Source organism: Esox lucius, chromosome 1, assembly GCF_011004845.1.
Source record: "Esox lucius isolate fEsoLuc1 chromosome 1, fEsoLuc1.pri, whole genome shotgun sequence".
NCBI lineage: Eukaryota > Metazoa > Chordata > Actinopteri > Esociformes > Esocidae > Esox > Esox lucius.
In genome coordinates this window covers 2,581,232-2,600,077 of record NC_047569.1, presented here as the reverse complement: position 1 = coordinate 2,600,077, position 18,846 = coordinate 2,581,232, and the positions used below count along the sequence as shown (strand labels likewise).

Genomic DNA, 18,846 nt, shown 5'->3' with positions numbered 1-18,846 from the left:
ACGTCTTCCATTGAGGAAGCAGAGGATGAGGGCTCAGAGGTGGACTCGTCCATCACCCGGGCTGAAGTCACCGAGGTGGTCAAGAAACTCCTCGGTGGCAAGGCACCGGGGGTGGATGAGATCCGCCCTGAGTACCTCAAGTCTCTGGATGTTGTGGGGCTGTCTTGGCTGACACGCCTGTGCAACATCGCGTGGCAGTCGTGGACAGTGCCTCTGGGATGGCAGACCGGGGTGGTGGTCCCTCTTTATAAGAAGGGGGACCGGAGGGTGTGTTCCAACTATAGGGGGATCACACTTCTCAGCCTCCCCGGGAAAGTCTATGCCAGGGTTCTGGAGAGGAGAATACGGCCGATAGTAGAACCTCGGATTCAGGAGGAACAGTGTGGTTTTCGTCCAGGCCGTGGAACACTGGACCAGCTCTATACCCTCTACAGGGTGATGGAGGGTTCATGGGAGTTTGCCCAACCAGTCCACATGTGTTTTGTGGATTTGGAGAAGGCATTCGACTGTGTCCCTCGCGGCATCCTGTGGAGAGTGCTTCGGGAATATGGGGTCCTGGGTCCTTTGCTAAGGGCTGTCAGGTCCCTGTACGACCGAAGCAGGAGCTTGGTCCGCATTGCCGGCAGTAAGTCAGACTTGTTCCCTGTGCATGTTGGACTCCGGCAGGGCTGCCCTTTGTCACCGGTTCTGTTTGTAATTTTTATGGACAGAATTTCTAGGCGCAGCCAGGGGCCGGAGGGTGTCAGGTTTGGGGACCACACGATTTCGTCTCTGCTCTTTGCGGATGATGTTGTCGTGTTGGCCCCTTCAAGCCAGGACCTTCAGCATGCACTTGGACGGTTTGCAGCTGAGTTTGAAGCGGTGGGAATGAAAATCAGTACCTCCAAATCTGAGGCCATGGTCCTCAGTCGGAAAAGGGTGGCTTGCCCACTTCAGGTTGGTGGAGAGTGCCTGCCTCAAGTGGAGGAGTTTAAGTATCTAGGGGTCCTGTTCACGAGTGAGGGAAGGATGGAACGGGAGATTGACAGATGGATCGGTGCAGCTTCTGCAGTAATGCGGTCGATGTATCGGTCTGTCGTGGTGAAGAAAGAGCTGAGCCGCAAGGCGAAGCTCTCGATTTACCGGTCAATCTACGTTCCTACTCTCACCTATGGTCATGAGCTTTGGGTCATGACCGAAAGAACAAGATCCCGGATACAGGCGGCCGAAATGAGCTTTCTCCGCAGGGTGGCTGGGCGATCCCTTAGAGATAGGGTGAGAAGCTCGGTCACCCGGGAGGAGCTCAGAGTAGAGCCGCTGCTCCTCCACATCGAGAGGGGTCAGCTGAGGTGGCTTGGGCATCTGTTTCGGATGCCTCCGGAACGCCTTCCTGGGAAGGTGTTCCGGTCCCGTCCCACCGGGAAGAGACCCCGGGGAAGACCTAGGACACGCTGGAGGGACTATGTCTCCCGGCTGGCCTGGGAATGCCTCGGTGTCCCCCTGGAAGAACTGGAGGAAGTGTCTGGGGAGAGGGAAGTCTGGGCATCCCTGCTTAGACTGCTGCCCCCGCGACCCGGCCCCGGATAAGCGGAAGATGATGCTATGCTATGCTATTCTGCTTTCATCTGTATGGATTAGTTAGCTTAAGGTGAATATGTTATAGTGAATGACTGTTATGGTATGTGTATGGATGGTTGTCCGGAATACGTCTGGAGTTTAAGAATTAATTGTATAACGAAATGTTTTAATGAACAATTGTAAATTGTTGATGATTTTGGCAGAAATAAATATGTGCTCAGACCGAATGCACTAAAAGTTGTGCTGCGTCTCTTCTGCTTCCACAGACTTAATTGCCTGTGTGGCACTTGCTATTGGCCCAGGTAAACCCCTAGGCCTGAGGCCGGTAACGTATGCTTGACAAATTCAACTCCCATGTCCCTAAGAGGTCTTCTTTTGTACAATTGGACAGTATTTCCTACCCATTAAAAAACAATGGGTATGTACACCTTCCCCCTGCACATGGAAGCTCTAGAAAACGTACCCTGCTGTGCAGACAAACTAGGGAGGCCCCCCAATGCCCATATGTTTGTATCAGAGACTTAGAAATACGTTTCACTCCAAAAATGCGTCACTTTATCCATGGACATCTCAAAAGGCACTTTTCCTTGTGAACAAGGTCCTGTCACAAGGTGGGGGTCCTATGACTAATCCTAAAAAAATCCTAATTTGTTATTTCCACAGCGAGAATTTAACTCTGCTCGCCTAGGTGATAGTCCTCGTCTCTAACCACTACGCTTTTTAACAATGGGGAGTCAGTCAGGCAGGCACTCAGTAAGAGTAATTCGGTCTTCTTGGCTGGCTCTGCTTACGTGGTCCGGCAAAAAGGAACAAGTATTAGGTCAACAACTTGTTCTGCAACAATGGAAGTAAATGAAGCTTTGAAATTTGATGCTAACAATTTCTACAGGCATCCTAACATTTGTTGATTACCTAACAACCTTCTGTCTGTATCAAAGCAGTGTTGGAACAGACCTTGAAGGCATTATTTGGATAGTACTGTACTGCAGGAAGTAGTATGTTGCTATAATGTCAAGAAAAAGGCAATTAACAGAGGAAGACAACAGACCATTATAACTCTTAAATGTGTAGGTCTTTCCTTTAGAGAAAGGCAAGGTGTCAGTGAGTTCAGTTTCCTACACTATCAAAAGGCACTCAGAAACTTAGAGGAACAGTCTAGCAGACCCAAAGCCACAACAGAATCAGAAGATAGGTTTCTGAGGGTCAACAGTTTGCGTGAAAGGCGGCTCACAGGACAACAGCTTCAAGCACAGCTTAACACTGTTCGAACTAAGCAATAATCAGTTTCAACTGTGAAGAGAATACTTTGAGCTGCAGGTTTGACAGGTCCAGTGGCAGTAAGAAATATGTCAAAATAAGAAAGAGGCTTGCCCGGGCCATGAAGCACTGCTAGTGGACTACTGAAGACTGAAAGGTCTTATGTGAATTTCAATAGTTCTAAAACATTTAACCCGTAATGTATGTAAACTGGATTAACATGGATTAAAGGCTTTATGATTCATTAGAATGTTGGTATTGACAAAGTCAGTGGCTGAGAACAGGTAATATAGAGTGATAGAGTATGTATGGTAATCCAAACCTACCTTGTGGTCCAGGTAACCCGGTGTCTCCCTTGCATCCTTGTAATCCAGGTAGTCCAATTGGCCCAATTTTGCCCGGGATACCTTTGGGACCTGGGTTTCCTGCAAGAGACAGATTTACACTACAGCTACATTGTCCTTTATGACAATTACATGCCACTATTTTTCTTCAAACTATTTTCTTATTTTAGACTACAATTTTAATTGTTAGGTAAAGTTTTACATCCCCTTCACAAAAATTGCCCTGAAACTTGGTGTAAGAAGAGATACAAAATTATCCTAAATTGAATTTAATTAATTTCTGAGCAACTGAAATCCTATATCAAGAAATAATGGGAATACATTTCACCTTCAATACTTGGTCTCCTCAGTTCCCAATTGCTTACGGAGTATTGTTAAAAGAAAAGGTGAAGCAACACAGTGGTAAACATACCCATGTCCCAACTCTTTTGAAATTTGTTGCTGGCATCAAATTGAAAGTAGGCATATACACTCACCTGAAGGATTATTAGGAACACCATCTAATACTGTGTTTGACCCCCTTTCGCCTTCAGAACTGCCTTAATTCTACGTGGCATTGATTCAACAAGGTGCTGAAAGCATTCTTTATAGATGTTGGCCCATATTGATAGGATAGCATCTTGCAGTTGATGGAGATTTGTGGGATGCACATCAGGGCACGAAGCTCCCGTTCCACCACATCCCAAAGATGCTCTATTGGGTTGAGATCTGGTGACTGTGGGGGCCATTTCAGTACAGTGAACTCATTGTCATGTTCAAGAAACCAATTTGAAATTATTCGACTTTTGTGACATGGTGCATTATCCTGCTGGAAGTAGCCATCAGAGGATGGGTACATGGTGGTCATAAAGGGATGGACATGGTCAGAAACAATGCTCAGGTAGGCCGTGGCATTTAAACGATGCCCAATTGGCACTAAGGAAAAACATCCCCCACACCACTACACCACCACCACCAGCCTGCACAGTGGTAACAAGGCATGATGGATCCATGTTCTCATTCTGTTTACGCCAAATTCTGACTCTACCATCTGAATGTCTCAACAGAAATCGAGACTCATCAGACCAGGCAACATTCTTCCAGTCTTCAACTGTTCAATTTTGGTGAGCTCGTGCAAATTGTAGCCTCTTTTTCCTATTTGTAGTGGACATGAGTGGTACCCGGTGGGGTCTTCTGCTGTTGTAGCCCATCCGCCTCAAGGTTGTGCGTGTTGTGGCTTCACAAATGCTTTGATGCATACCTCGGTTGTAACGAGTGGTTATTTCAGTCAAAGTTGCTCTTCTATCAGCTTGAATCAGTCGGCCCATTCTCCTCTGACCTCTAGCATCAACAAGGCATTTTCGCCCACAGGACTGCTGCATACTGGATGTTTTTCCCTTTTCACACCATTCTTTGTAAACCCTAGAAATGGTTGTGCGTGAAAATCCCAGTAATTGAGCAGATTGTGAAATACTCAGACCGGCCCGTCTGGCACCAACAACCATGCCACGCTAAAAATGTATTAAATCACCTTTCTTTCCCATTCTGACATTCAGTTTGGAGTTCAGGAGATTGACTTGACCAGGACCACACCCCTAAATGCATTGAAGCAACTGCCATGTGATTGGTTGATTAGATATTTGCATTAATGAGAAATTGAACAGGTGTTCCTAATAATCCTTTAGGTGAGTGTATTTTTCAAGAAATAATAAAATGTCTCAGTTTCAAAATTTGATATGTTGTCTTTGTTCCATTTTCTATGTAATATATTTTAAAATGATTTGCACATATTTGTATTCTGTTTTTCTTCACATTTTACAGTGTCCCAACTGTGTTTTTGTACAATCTCATTGACTGACCTATGTCCATCAACTATGTACCCCCCGCCAAGGACAGCGTTCATTTATCTGGGAAAACCAGCCATAAATAAAGCATGTTGATGGATGCAAACAATGTTCTTCCACAACAAAAAAATTATCCAAACGACATAATCTGCTTCAGTTACATAACTAGCAAAGTGTTTGGCACCGGTCCACTCAAATAATGGCTATAGCTAGCTTCTACTTTAGTTAGCTTTTGGGTACAGGGCTAGAATGTTAGTTTGTAACCATCTATGAAGTAATTCTCAACTGTTTTAATAGAGCAACTATATATAGTCACCTGGATCAAGATCACTGCTAAGAAAATCAAACCAGAAAAGGAACCAGGCAAGTCTAGTTCAGCTGGCCCGCGATTAAAAGCAATAAAGTTGTTGTCCTAATTGGATTTGTACCCAGGTCACCCGCATGAAAGTCTGTGTCTTTAACCACCATGCATCGAAGCTACACATTTGCGTAATGTCGGTATAGCATCGTAATAGCGGTATTAGATCATTTTGTCACGCATAAACATTGTGCCAAGTTTGAATATTTCACCAGACACCATTAAGCATTCTGTTAAACCAACTAATATTTCTTAAGTTTACCTCCACCATATATGGCTTTTGCCACTGGTCATTTTAACAGCTTATTAGCCAGTAATAGACTTACTGGTATCTACTGGCATAGTTACTGGTATAACTAGTATCTACTAACTTAGCAAGACTGAAGATGAACTTCACACTGCCAAAGCTATTTAATTTCATGAACACAACAACATTAGTTTTTCTTTAATTCATGAATGACACTGATGCATTCAATCAATGTAGGTGACACAAACTATCAATATAGGTGATGATGACTGACTATTTCGTCAAGTGAAAAGACGAGAGAATCGTGGAAACCCCTACTCTTTTACTGCCCAAGGGGTTGTGATCTAGCCTACATTACCCCAAAAATCATGCAAGGATGCGTTATTCAGAAATGCACCAGAAATAGTTGCAAATATAACCTCAAACAGTTTTGTTTGGGGCTTACTATATCATATCTACTGAAGGTTGTAGCCACCGAAGTTTCGTTCTATCCTGAACAAATTCTAATACATTATTTCTTTTGACTCTGACCAGGCTTGAACATGGGACCTCTGGTTTGCTAGTTCACATCTCTAACCACTAGGCAATTAAACAAGGGGCAGTCAGTCACTCATGCAGTCAGTAAGAGACATTCCCTCTTCGTGGCTGGATCTGCATATGTGGTTTGGCAAAAAGGCTGCATTATTCATAGTTCAATAATATGTTTCTTATTTCACCAAACACTGATAAAAGGGTGTAGACTTCAGGTTCTAGACTTCGAGTTGCTTCAAGGACAAATTGTGATTACACGATCAAAAGAAAGTAAACAACCCAATTCGTCACAAAATGGCGCCCTAATCCATTCACATGGCAATGCGACTGGGAAGCATGCCCTCAACAACAAATCATGCCAATGCTGGACCTTCTGGAAGCTTGAGAGTCCCAGCCAACTGATGTGTATAAAATATCATAACAGTAACAAAGTTGCATCTAGATGTTTAAGTACTGAAGTAGCTTGTATACAAGTGCTACTTGAAAGTATGTGAACCCTTTGTGCAATTATATTTTTTTTTAGTGTTCACAATGAAATCTTTATTTAATGATAACCAATCTTTTTACCTGACATAACAGGTTTATTATAATTCCAATAAAAATGTTGTTAGTGCAGATTTCCAAGTGATCTCCAGGTTGCATTGGTTAAATCAAGTAGAATCTGGTGGGCTAATAATTGGGTAGCAAGTGAACCCATCAAAGAGGGTACTAAAAATATAATGTTAAATACATTTCAGACTGGTTTTAGATCTGGGCCCAGTACTATAACAGCGACCACATTGGTAGTAGATGACATTGCTAAAGCCTTGGATGAGAAACTAAGTGTTACTCTATTCATTGATCTGTCCAAGGCCTGCGATACTGTTAAACATCCTATTTTGCAGGAAAAACTATTTTCCCTGGGTTTTGATTTAAACACTTGCTTGTGGTTTAAAAACTACCTTAGTGACAAAACTCAAGCTGTTGTCACAGTGGATTAATTGCAGTTCATAAAGGAGTTTGCAAGGGTTTGATTTTGGGTCCTTAAATTTTTTACCATATATATAAATAATATTTGTAACTCTGTTAGAAACTGTACATCAAATTTCTAACGATAGTTTTCTATATGGCTGCACCGCCTCTCGCACAAGCGTTTTTGGACATGTGACCTGATTTCCAACTTTGACAAAATTCACTTCAGATCTTCGGTTGCTTTTACACTGAACATAATTATAAACGCAACACTTTCGTTTTTTCTTCCATTTATCATGAGCTGAACTCAAAGATCTAAGACTTTCTCTATGTACACAAGGCATATTTCTCTCAAATATTGTTCACAAATCTGTCTAAATCTGTGTTAGTGAGCACTTCTCCTTTGCCGAGATAATCCACCTCACAGGTATGGCATATCAAGATGCTGATTAGACAGCATGATTATTGCAGTTCCATCACAGAGCACATTTGCTCTGAGCACATTTTAGAGTGGCCTTTTATTGTGGCCAGCATAAGGCACACATGTGCAATAATCATACTGTCTAATCAGCATCTTGATATGCCACACCTGTGAGGTGGATGGATTATCCACACTGAATTAAGTAAAAGTTATTTTACTGTTTGAGAATCGGCCAATCGGGAGCGCCACTGCGCTCTGCTGTTTGCTGAAGAAGATAGTTTAAGTTTCAGTTTCGAGAAAGTTTGGATGAGGGAGCTTGCGTTGAAAGACTGTGCAGTTATTTTATAGATAATATAATATAGTGTTGCTGTACTTATATCCAAGTTCTTAAAATTGTGTGCGTGCAACTACCAGTAAGTAATACGGATATTGTTGTTCGTTTAACTTAAAATGTTACGCTTTGTTTATTGCGCTGTAATGAGGTTGTGGCACGTTGCTGCTTGTTATTGTATAATGGCGGAGCCTCGCACTGCCCGCATGTTTAATTGTTTAGACCACAGTATATATATTAATGGAGGTGTTGCTTTGCAAGCCTTATGCGTCTATATTTGAAATATTTTATGTTGTTCTTGCACAATGTGTAACGTTGTTTACGTTAAGGAGGAATTCTGTATCTTATAATTATGTTAATCTATTTAGCATGTTGGGTATTGTTGCAGTGAATTTACAGCAATTACAGGTGCACAGACTGATATATTTCAAGTGTTCATTTCTTTTAATTTTGATGATTATAACTGACAACTAATGAAAACCCCAAATTCAGTAATTAGAATATTGTGAAAAGGTTCAATATTGAAGACACCTGGTGCCACACTCTAATCAGCTAATTAACCCAAAACACATTTTTGCTCTCACTAAACTGCTGGCTGCGTTCCCTGTGTTCCCTGGCCATTTAAGCATTCGGAAAATCAAAGAGGCTTTTGATGCAATCGCAGGTAATTCACAATATTAAGATACTTGGTCTGTTTTTCATATGTATAGGCTGAGCCTATATACAGAGTTTTTTTTTTTCCATAGGAATCCCAAGGGGGATTGGTGCGATTGAGATTGACTGCACTCACATCCCCATTAGAGTGCACCTGGGAGAACATGAGTGGGATTATGTGAAGAGGAAGTAATTTCACAGGTATTTGATAATATCTTCTTTTATCTTGAACTGCCACCTTAACGTGGTGGAGGGGGTTGAGTACCCGAGTGACCCTAGGAGCTATGTTGTCCGGTTTGCCTTGGGTAGGGTCTCCCAAGGCAAACCCGTTCCTGGGCGACAGGTCAGACTAAGAGCGGTTCAAAAACCCTTTAATGATGGAAACCATTTTGAGGACTGTGACGTCGCCCGGTATGGCGCAGCCGGGACCCCACCCTGGAGCCAGGCCCGAGGTTGGGGCTCGTATGCGAGTGCCTGATGGCCGGGCCTTTCCCCACGGGGTCCGGCCGGGCTCAGCCCAAAGGAGCGATGTGGGGCCGCCTTCCCGTGGGCTCACCACCTGCAGGAGGGACCATAAGGGGTCGGTGCGGAGAGGATCGGGCGGCAGTCGAAGGCGGGGGCCTCGAGAACCCGATCCCTGGACACGGAAACTAGTTCTAGGGACGTGGAACGTCACCTCGCTGGCGGGGAAGGAGCCTGAGATTGTGCGTGAGGTAGAGAGGTTCCGACTAGAGATAGTCGGGATCACCTCTACGCATGGCTTGGGCTCTGGAACCACACTACTTGAGAGAGGATGGACTCTTCACCACTCTGGAGTTGCCCATGGTGTGAGGCGGCGGGCTGGTGTGGGTTTGCTTATAGCTCCCCAGCTCTGCCGCCATGTGTTGGAGTTTACCCTGGTGAACGCGAGGGTCGTTTCTCTGCGCCTACGGGTCGGGGATAGGTCTCTCACTGTTGTTTGTGCCTACGGGCCGAACAGCAGTGCAGAGTAACCAACCTTCTTGGAATCTCTGGGAGGGGTGCTGGAAAGTGCTCCGACTGGGGACTCCATCGTTCTACTGGGGTACTTCAACGCCCACGTGGGCAACGACAGTGACACCTGGAGGGGCGTGATTGGGAGGAACGGCCCCCCTGATCTGAACCCGAGCAGTGTTCAGTTATTGGACTTCTGTGCAAGTCACAGTTTGTCCATAACGAACACCACGTTCAAGCATAAGGGTGTCCATCAGTGCACGTGGCACCAGGACACCCTAGGCCGTAGGTTGATGATCGACTTTGTTGTCGTTTCATCTGACCTGCGGCCGTATGTCTTGGACACTCGGGTGAAGAGAGGGGCGGAGCTGTCAACTGATCACCACCTGGTGGTGAGTTGGATCCGATGGCGGGGGAGGAAGCTGGACAGACTCTGCAGACCCAAGCGTACTGTAAGGGTCTGCTGGGAACGTCTGGCCGAGTCTCCTGTCAGAGAGATCTTTAACTCCCACCTCCGGCAGAGCTTCGACTGGATCCCGAGGGAGGCTGGAGATATTGAGTCCGAGGGGACCATGTTCTCCACCGCCATTGTCGAAGCGGCCGCTCGTAGCTGTGGCCGTAAGGTCTCCGGTGCCTGTCGAGGCGGCAATCCCCGAACTCGGTGATGGACACCGGAAGTAAGGGATTCCGTCAAGCTGAAGGAGGAGTCCTATCAGGCCTGGTTGGCTTGTGGGACTCCTGAGGCAACTGACGGGTACCGGCAGGCCAAGCGGACTACAGCCCGAGTGTTTGTGGAGGCAAAAACTCGGGCCTACAGCAAGAGCTTGGTTCGCATTGCCGGCAGTAAGTCAGACATGTTCCCAGTGCATGTTAGACTCCGGCAGGGCTACCCTTTGTTGCCGGTTCTGTTCGTAATTTTTATGGACAGAATTTCTAGGCGCAGCCAGGGGCCGGAGGGTGTCAGGTTTGGGGACCACACGATTTCGTCTCTGCTCTTTGCGGATGATGTTGTCGTGTTGGCCCCTTCAAACCAGGACCTTCAGCATGCACTGGGACAGTTTGCAGCCGAGTGTGAAGCGGTGGGGATGAAAATCAGTACATCCACATCCGAGGCCATGGTCCTCAGTCGGAAAAGGGTGGCTTGCCCACTTAAGGTTGTTGGAGAGTGCCTGCCTCAAGTGGAGGAGTTTAAGTATCTAGGGGTCTTGTTCACGAGTGAGGGAAGGATGGAACGGGAGATTGACAAACGGGTCGGTGCAGCTTCTGCAGTAATGCAGTCGATGTATCGGTCTGTTGTGGTGAAGAAAGGGCTGAGCCGCAAGGCAACGCTCTCGATTTACCGGTCAATCTACGTTCCTAATCTCACCTATGGTCATGAGCTTTGGGTCATGACCGAAAGGACAGGATCCCGGATACAGGTGGCCGAAATGAGCTTTCTCCGCAGGGTGGCTGGGCGATCCCTTAGAGATAGGGTGAAAAGCTTGGTCACCCGGGAGGAGCTCAGAGTAGAGCCGCTGCTCCTCCGCATCGAGAGGGGTCAGCTGAGGTGGCTTGGGCATCTGTTCCGGATGCCTCCTGAACGCCTTCCCAGGAAGGTGTTCTGGGCCCGTCCCACCGGGAGGAGACCCCGGGGAAGACCAAGGACACGCTGGAGGGACTATGTCTCCCGGCTGGCCTGTGAACGCCTCGGTGTCCCCCCGGATGAGCTAGAGGAAGTGTCTAGGGAGAGGGAAGTCTGGGCATCTCTGCTTAGACTGCTGCCCCCACGACCCAGCCCCGGATAAGCGGAAGAAGATGATGATTTTATCTGACATGTACAGTGGAAATAAAAAGTCTACACACCCCTGTTAAAATGCCAGGTTCTTGTGATGTAAAAGAATGAGATAAAGATAAATCATGTCAGAAATAGTTCCACCTTTAATGTTACCTATAACGTGAACAATTCAATTGAAAAACAAACTGAAATCTTTGAGGCGAAAAATAAAAATAAAAAACCCACAATAACCAGGTTTGCACACCCTTAAACTAATACTTTGTTGAAGAACCTTTTTGATTTTATTACAGCACTCAGTCTTTTTGGGTAGGAGTCTATTTGCAGAGCACATCTTGACGTGGCAATATTTGCCCACTCTTTTTTGCAAAAGCGCTCCAAAATGGTCACATTGCAAATACCTTTTGGAATTATGGGCAAACAGTTCAACCTTGGTTTCATCAGACCATAATACAATTTCCCACATGCTTTTGGGAAACCTGATGCTTGTTTTTGCAAACTTCAGCCGGGCTTGGATTTTTTTCTTTGTAATAAAAGGCTTCCGTCTTGCCACCCTACGTATATATGGGTTTTCTCAGAAGGGTGGCTGGCTTCTCCCTTAGGGATAGGGTAAGAAGCTCAGCCATCCATGAGGAACTTAGAGAAGAGCCGCTGCTCCTTTGCATCGAAAGGAGCCAGTTGAGGTGGTTCCTGCAGTTCCTTTAATGTTGCTGTAGGCCTCTTGGAAGCCTCCCTGACCAGTTTTCTTCTCATCTTTTCATCAATTTTGGAGGGACATCCAGTTCTTGGTAATGTTTCTGTTGAGCCATATTTTCTCCACTTAATGATGACTTTCTTCACTGTGTTCCATGGTATATCTAATGCTATCTATCTAATTATTTTTTTCTCCTGACTGATATCTTTCAAGAATGAGATCCCTCTGATGCTTTGGTAGCTCTCTGCGGACCATGGCATTTGCTCTGAGATGTAACTAAGAAAATCCTACTAGAACAGATTAACTTTATTTGTGATTAATCTGAGTCACTTTGAATGATGGCAGGTGTGTATATTTTAAATTTTTCACCCTCGAAGATTTCAGTTACATTTTCAATTGAATTGTTCACATTTTAGGTCACATTATAAGTGGAAAAAGTTCTGACATGATTTATCTTTGTCTCTTTCTTTTACATCACAAAAACATGGTATTTTACCAGGGGTCACATCTCATCTTCATCCGCTTTTAACAGGTGTGTGTAGACTTTTTATATCCACTGTTGGCTAGCCTACATTGTTTGCCCTTAAAACTTCTACTTATATTCAAGACAATGAAAAGCACCTGGTGGTAGTATGTTAAAATGGCCTGAAATCCTATGTCAGGTGACATGTGATCACCATTTAATGGTGACCAGTCTAGAGGCTAGGTGCATGCATTTTTCAATAGTGTCCCCCTCAAGTGTACATAAAGGCATGTATAAAAAGGGCAATCAAAATCATTTATATGATACTACACTGTACTCAAAGGGTGGACACTGCACACACTGCCTGCCCCTTCGACTCCCTACTTTATGGGCCCCCCTCTATTGTATGCCAACACCAACTACTCTGCCTGTGAAAATGTAGCAAGAGGTGGCCCTCCTCCAGTTTTCACTATCTCTGCTTTTCTTTTGTTTGATGTGAACACATGAACAATCTATTATAAGTGTAAGCTACATACCACATCTGTACTGTATTAATGATGAAAAGTAGATTTGAGTAATTCTTAACACAATGGCCTAAATTCATACAGGTAGCCCTACGGCCTAGGTGCTTTAGGGAGTAGATTTTAAATCATTAACAGTGAGTAACGATTCAGAGATGTTGCCCATGTGTAGGTTAAAATTGAATTATGCTAATTGTTTTCACACATATTTAGATAACTTCTAAATATGGTCTTTCTTCCATTTCAATCATATTACAAATAAGGGTCTGTAAGACAAAACCAGAAAAGGAACCAGGCAAACATAGTTCTGCCGGCCTGCAATTAAAATGAATAAATAATGATCCCCTCACCAGGATTCAAACCTGGGTCTCCTGCATGAGAGGTACTGTCTTTAACGACTAGGCCACGGAACTACATGCTTATACTCCGGCTAGACACCATTAAGCATTGTGTTCAACTGACTAACGTTTCTTACTAATTTTACCTCCACCACAAGTGTCTATGTACTGTATGGTTTTTGCCACTGGCTCTTTTAACAGCGTATTAGCAGGTAATAGGTTTTACCAGTATCTACGAACTTACGGGAATAGTCATAAGAATTCAGCTATTGCTTGCAAGACTGAACTTTACACTGCCAAAGCTTATACACTTAGATGTGTCTCAATATTTGTAAATATATATCAACCCACACTCTTCCTTTTGTGTACATATAACACGGGTTCACACTTCACAATTTCGTGCTATGCATTGAAAATCGAAATTTAACTTTTACCTTTACCCTTTGACGTTCTTTCAAGAAAAAAGTAAATCTTCGGCTTTTAAACAATTCATGAATCTTTGGGAAATCCGAGCCTCGATGATGGTGACGTCAAATAGGTTTAAGTTGGTGCGTGTCAAAGAAACGACTTAATTCACCATCATCATTCATGGGAGATCGCATCTCAACTGCACGGAAAAAAGGACTTTGGCATATGCATAGCACGAAATAGTGAAATGTGAACCTGTGTTATATGTACGCAAAAGGAAGAGAGTGGGTTGATATATATATAAAACATGCATGCGTATATTCATCACAACTCACAAATAAAAATATAATTTTTAAATGTGAAAAAATATTTTGTAAATAAAAACATTATCTGAAAATATGTAAATATGTTTCACAAATATAAATAACATTTGTGAATATGTAAAAACACATTTCGCAAATAAAACACAAATCTATAGAATATTTACAACTTGCTTAAGATTTACAAATGTTGACTTACATTTACAAATCTGAATTATATTTACGGATCTGAATTTTATGTTTACACATTTTTTTAGACATTTTCCTTCGGTCGACAAGTTCTCGTGTGCGTGGTTTCAGAGGGCTCACTTATAGATGAACAATAACTCTGTTTGACAAGGCCAGCAGCATAAATGTGTCAAATAGTAGTCTCCCTAAAGGGTGTTTAAGCTAGGAGAAAATTACAAGATGGTGGACAATATGGCTGACCACATTAACAAACATTTTAAAGTGCTTACCATGGGATTATTTCTGCTGCCATATGCTTACATTGTTTTTATGGCTGCATCCCCATGTTCGCCATGTCACAGGAGAACCCGGCCCCATGGTTTGCCTGATTTTAATTATTTTTGATAGTTTTGGGTATTTCTGAATGTTTTGAGGTTCTTTTGAAATATTGGAGTTTGCGTTGTAGTAGGTCAAAATATATAGTATATTTATGTAGGAATAATTTGACTTATGTTATACCAGATGGGTGCTGATGTGCAAAAAACCCAGACCAGCTCACACTCATACCACACACATTCATGTACCTGGGGGTCCCGGGTGTCCCTGAGCTCCTGTGGGTCCAGACTCTCCATTTCCACCCAGATTTCCTGGCAGACCCATTTCTCCAGGTGCCAGTCTCAACTCTTGGACAGTGGCATGCCCCTTTGAACCTGCAACACAGCACCATTAAACCTCACACTGAGAAAAATGTCATTAAATCGTTCCTCAGCTCCAAATAATTTTTCCATGTATGTTGGGTTATTATACAGATGTGTTCCTCTCATAGTAAACAGCAAATTGATTTTCAGTATAACATTGAATGTTTTTTCAGGAATTCACGAGTTCAATTTCCAGTTAGTAGTGTTAAAAACTGTTATTGTTAGTAACCAGAGTTATTAATTCATGCCATTACTCTGCAAGCTCAACGATCAATAACATTCTTAAAAGGTCTTCCCAAACTATTCTTCATGTGAATAATGATTCTACATGTTGGATACCACAACTGTTTGGATTTTAACAGGAATTATGTTTTAATTTGCAAACTAGAACAATGTGAGTTGCAGGCCTGATGTGACCTGTAAGCAATGCGTTTAAGGTTACACAAGTCAGAAAACCTACAGGACAGTAGATCTTGAGGAACATGGACATGAACAGCCCTGCCCTGTGGCATTGGTCTGAAAACCTTATTTGGTTTCAAATTGCAACTTTCTTTTCCTCAATGACGGATAACCACTTACAGCAACTATCATACTGACCTTTTATGATAGTTTGTTTCCATAGTTATTACACTTCTCTTGTGTTCTTTATTTTTTTACCTACGTCTTGAAAAGAAAAACCTCTTCCTACCTTGTGGTCCAAACCGCCCTTTCTGCCCAGGGGAACCAAGAGATCCTGGAGGTCCATTATCTCCTTTCTGACCTGAAAACTCATTGTGTCACATATTTATTGGCAACAAAGCGCAATAAAAAGGTGTTGACTGATTCAATGACATTTATTTAGTATTTAAAGGATACTTTCACTTTTCATAACTTGAAAATGTTTATAGATGGCTCCTCACCATGAAAAATCTCTAAGGGCCAGGAACAAGTTTTAATTCATGATTCAGTATTCTTTATACAGACATATAGTTTTTGTTAATGTTAATGGTTAACAGATGTTTCGGTTAGGTGTGAATGCAGGGACAAAAGGTTTGATTGTTATTGCCTAGCTGGCTTGTTTCTCCAGATAACACCACTCTGTCATATGAGATGGCCCCAGAACATATTGGAATGTATTCTTAACTTCCTAAGTCTGTTCTTCAGGACAATTTTTTGTTATCCTTAGGTCAGTAAACCACCCCCACACCTTTGGGTAGGGGATATAAACCAGAGTGGAGTTTGGGAAAGCTCTCTTGCATTTTCCTCACTCCTGCCTGCATCAACTTTCTATCTTTGATACTTGTACTGTAATTGTAATAATCTCTTTATATATTAAATTAATTGGTTACATTAATTGATTAACTATTTGGAATTTGTCTTAAAAGGGTCAAAATCCAGTTCCTTAACTGCTAAAATGTTAACCAGGACCAAGAAAACAGAGCATATCACTCTGGTTTTTAAATCTTTTCACTGGCTTCCAGTCAGTTACAGTATAGATGTTAAAGTGGTGCTTTTAGTCTATAAATCACTGAATGGTTGATGCCCCAAATACATTTCTGATACAGTAGTGCTCAGAAGTGTGCATACCCTTGGATAATTGGTAATATATGTACCATTTGTAAAGAACTTGAGAGAGCAGCCAAAACACGTCTTTTATTTCTTATGGGATTCACATTCAACTGTAAGTCATAACAGAATGGCACAATCATAAAACAACACATGGCAACAAAGAAAAAAAATTAACTGACCCCTGTTCAAAAGTCTGCATACCCGTAGTTCTTAAAACTATGTATTGCTTCCTTTAGAATCAGTGACAGCATGCGGTCTTTTGTAGTAATCCATGAGGCCCCGAATTCTTGCAGGTGGTATAGCTGCCCATTCGTCTTGGCAAAATGCCTCCAGGTCATGCAAAGTCTTTGGTCGTCTTGCATGAACCCACTTTTGAGATCTCCCCAGAGTGGCTCGATGATATTAAGGTCAGGAGACTGTGATGGCCAATCCAGAACCGCCACCTTTTCCTGCTGTAACCACTGGAGGGTCAACTTGGCCTTAGGGTCATTGTCAAGCTGGAAAGTCAAAGAGCGCCCTATGCGCAACTTTCATGTAGAAAAAGGCAAATTGTCTTCCAGTATTTTCTGATAAAATGCTGTATTCATCTGGCCATCAATTTTCACAAGATTCCCCGTGCCTTTAGAGCTCACACACCCCCAAATCAATGAGCCACCGCCATGCTTCACAGTGGGGATGGTATTCTGTTCACTATAGGCCTTGTTGACCCCTCTCCAAACTTAGCGCTTATGGTTGTGACCATAAAGCTCTATTTTGGTCTCGTCACTCCAAATTAACGTGTACCAGAAGCTGTGAGGCGTGTCAAGGTGTTGTCGGGCATATTGTGACCAAACCTTTTTTGTGGCATTGGCAGATCATTTTTGTTCAAGCATAGACAACAAGTATCTTATTTTTTCCTCTCATATATCATTACTGTCAATGAATGAAGGTTTGATTGGTTGACAAGATGAAAACTGTTCATTGGTCGACATGAGTGGCGGGTGCTCAAAAGTTCAACAACTTTTGGGCGCCTCCACCCGTGAGCAAAGGGTGCACAGAAAGCGGCTCCGCTCACGGGATTGAGCACTACACCGCTCGCAAAACTGCTTGCGGTTTGCCGCCCATCGCCCTACTCCAATTGAAAGTCTATGAGACCTTCACCGCCACTGTGTCCCGTGTGCTGGTGCCTTCAAAGGACTGGTATCCATCATGAAATAATGTAGTACAAATGTGATCATTATAGTCTACTTTATCGAGAGAACTGAATCGAGAGAACTGTTCAACATGATTGTGTGTGGTCTGATTTCAATCATAAATAGAAAAATAATAATGGGTGTCATAAACATATTGGACTGCTTGCACAAAAGATGAATTATTTTATTGTTCTGTTAAAATGTATTGTGATACAATGCATACTTGTGTAAGAAAAAGGGTTTGAAAAGTATATTTGGAATGGGAGAATTGTTCCACATGGTTGTGTGGTCTGAATTCAATGATTAAAAAAATTATAATGTGGGTCAAAAATATATTGGACTGCTCGCATAAAAGGGTAATTATTTAATTGTAGTGATGTGCAGATCGCGAACGATTGGTTCGTTTTGAACTAATATTTTTAGTGACTCGGGACTCACAAGTCCTTTTTTCTAGTGACTCGTTCAATTGTATTGTTCATTCAAATTTTTGACAGCGGATTACTAAAAGATGATCACTTGTTTCATACCCGGTCCTCCAGCTCAGTTCTCCGATCAACTTCTATGTGCATTCGCAGAGAAAAATAGATCAACACATATCCTTTTGCGTTGCCTATATGCTTCGCACCACGTAAGCAAAGACATGCAGTCTGGCACCGGTTACACGCGAGCGCATGTCTTTGGTGGCATGTAACTCTCAAATGACGACCAATGGATTTGAAACTCGCTAAGTTTGGAACACACAAGCCACACTTTACGGCAATTTTTGAACGATCACCGTGAAAGGTTTAAGTAGATGTAAACAGCATTATGATGATGAGCATTCGTTACAATTGCTGTAGTTTTGAAAGTGAAATGTTTTCCCATTCTTGCTTGAAATAGATTTCCTCTGCTCAACAGTTCGGGGTCTCCTTTGTTGAATTTTTTGTTTCATAATGCGCCAAATGTTGTCAATGGGTGACAGGTCTGAAATGTAGGCAGGCCAGTTTAGCAGCCAGATTCTATTACTACGGAGCTGTGCTGTTGTAATACATGCAGAATGTGGTTTGGCATTGTTTGCTGAAATAAGCTAGGCCTTCCCTGAAATAAATGTAATCTGGATGGCAGCAAATGTTGCTCCAAAACCTGTATACATTGTTCAGCATTAATGGTGCCTTCACAGATGTGCAAGTCACCCATGCCATTTGCACTAATGCACCTCCATACCATGTGCTGATAACAAACCAGATGGTCCCTCTACTCTTTAACCCGGTGGATGCGGGATGTGTCCATGATTCCCCAATTTTTTTCAAAATTTTTCCG

General features: G+C 43.0%; 1 protein-coding gene and 1 long non-coding RNA gene across 4 annotated transcripts in view; one reads left to right on the top strand and one right to left on the bottom strand.

The window, feature by feature from the left end:
* The window catches only part of col4a3 (collagen, type IV, alpha 3), a 303,630-nt gene that overhangs the window by 14,946 nt on the left and 269,838 nt on the right, over nt 1–18,846 (bottom strand). For both annotated transcript variants that reach the window (XM_029119708.2, XM_029119709.2), the window contains exons 45-47: nt 15,516–15,587; nt 14,714–14,839; nt 3,141–3,239 (exon numbers count right to left, since the gene is read on the bottom strand). In XM_029119708.2, the coding sequence (XP_028975541.2) occupies nt 3,141–3,239; nt 14,714–14,839; nt 15,516–15,587 (297 nt within the window). The remainder of the gene's footprint in view (nt 1–3,140; nt 3,240–14,713; nt 14,840–15,515; nt 15,588–18,846) is intronic.
* The window catches only part of LOC114839327, a 41,995-nt gene that overhangs the window by 2,522 nt on the left and 20,627 nt on the right, over nt 1–18,846 (top strand). For both annotated transcript variants that reach the window (XR_003781818.2, XR_003781817.2), the window contains exon 2: nt 8,567–8,675. This is a non-coding gene — a long non-coding RNA (uncharacterized LOC114839327). The remainder of the gene's footprint in view (nt 1–8,566; nt 8,676–18,846) is intronic.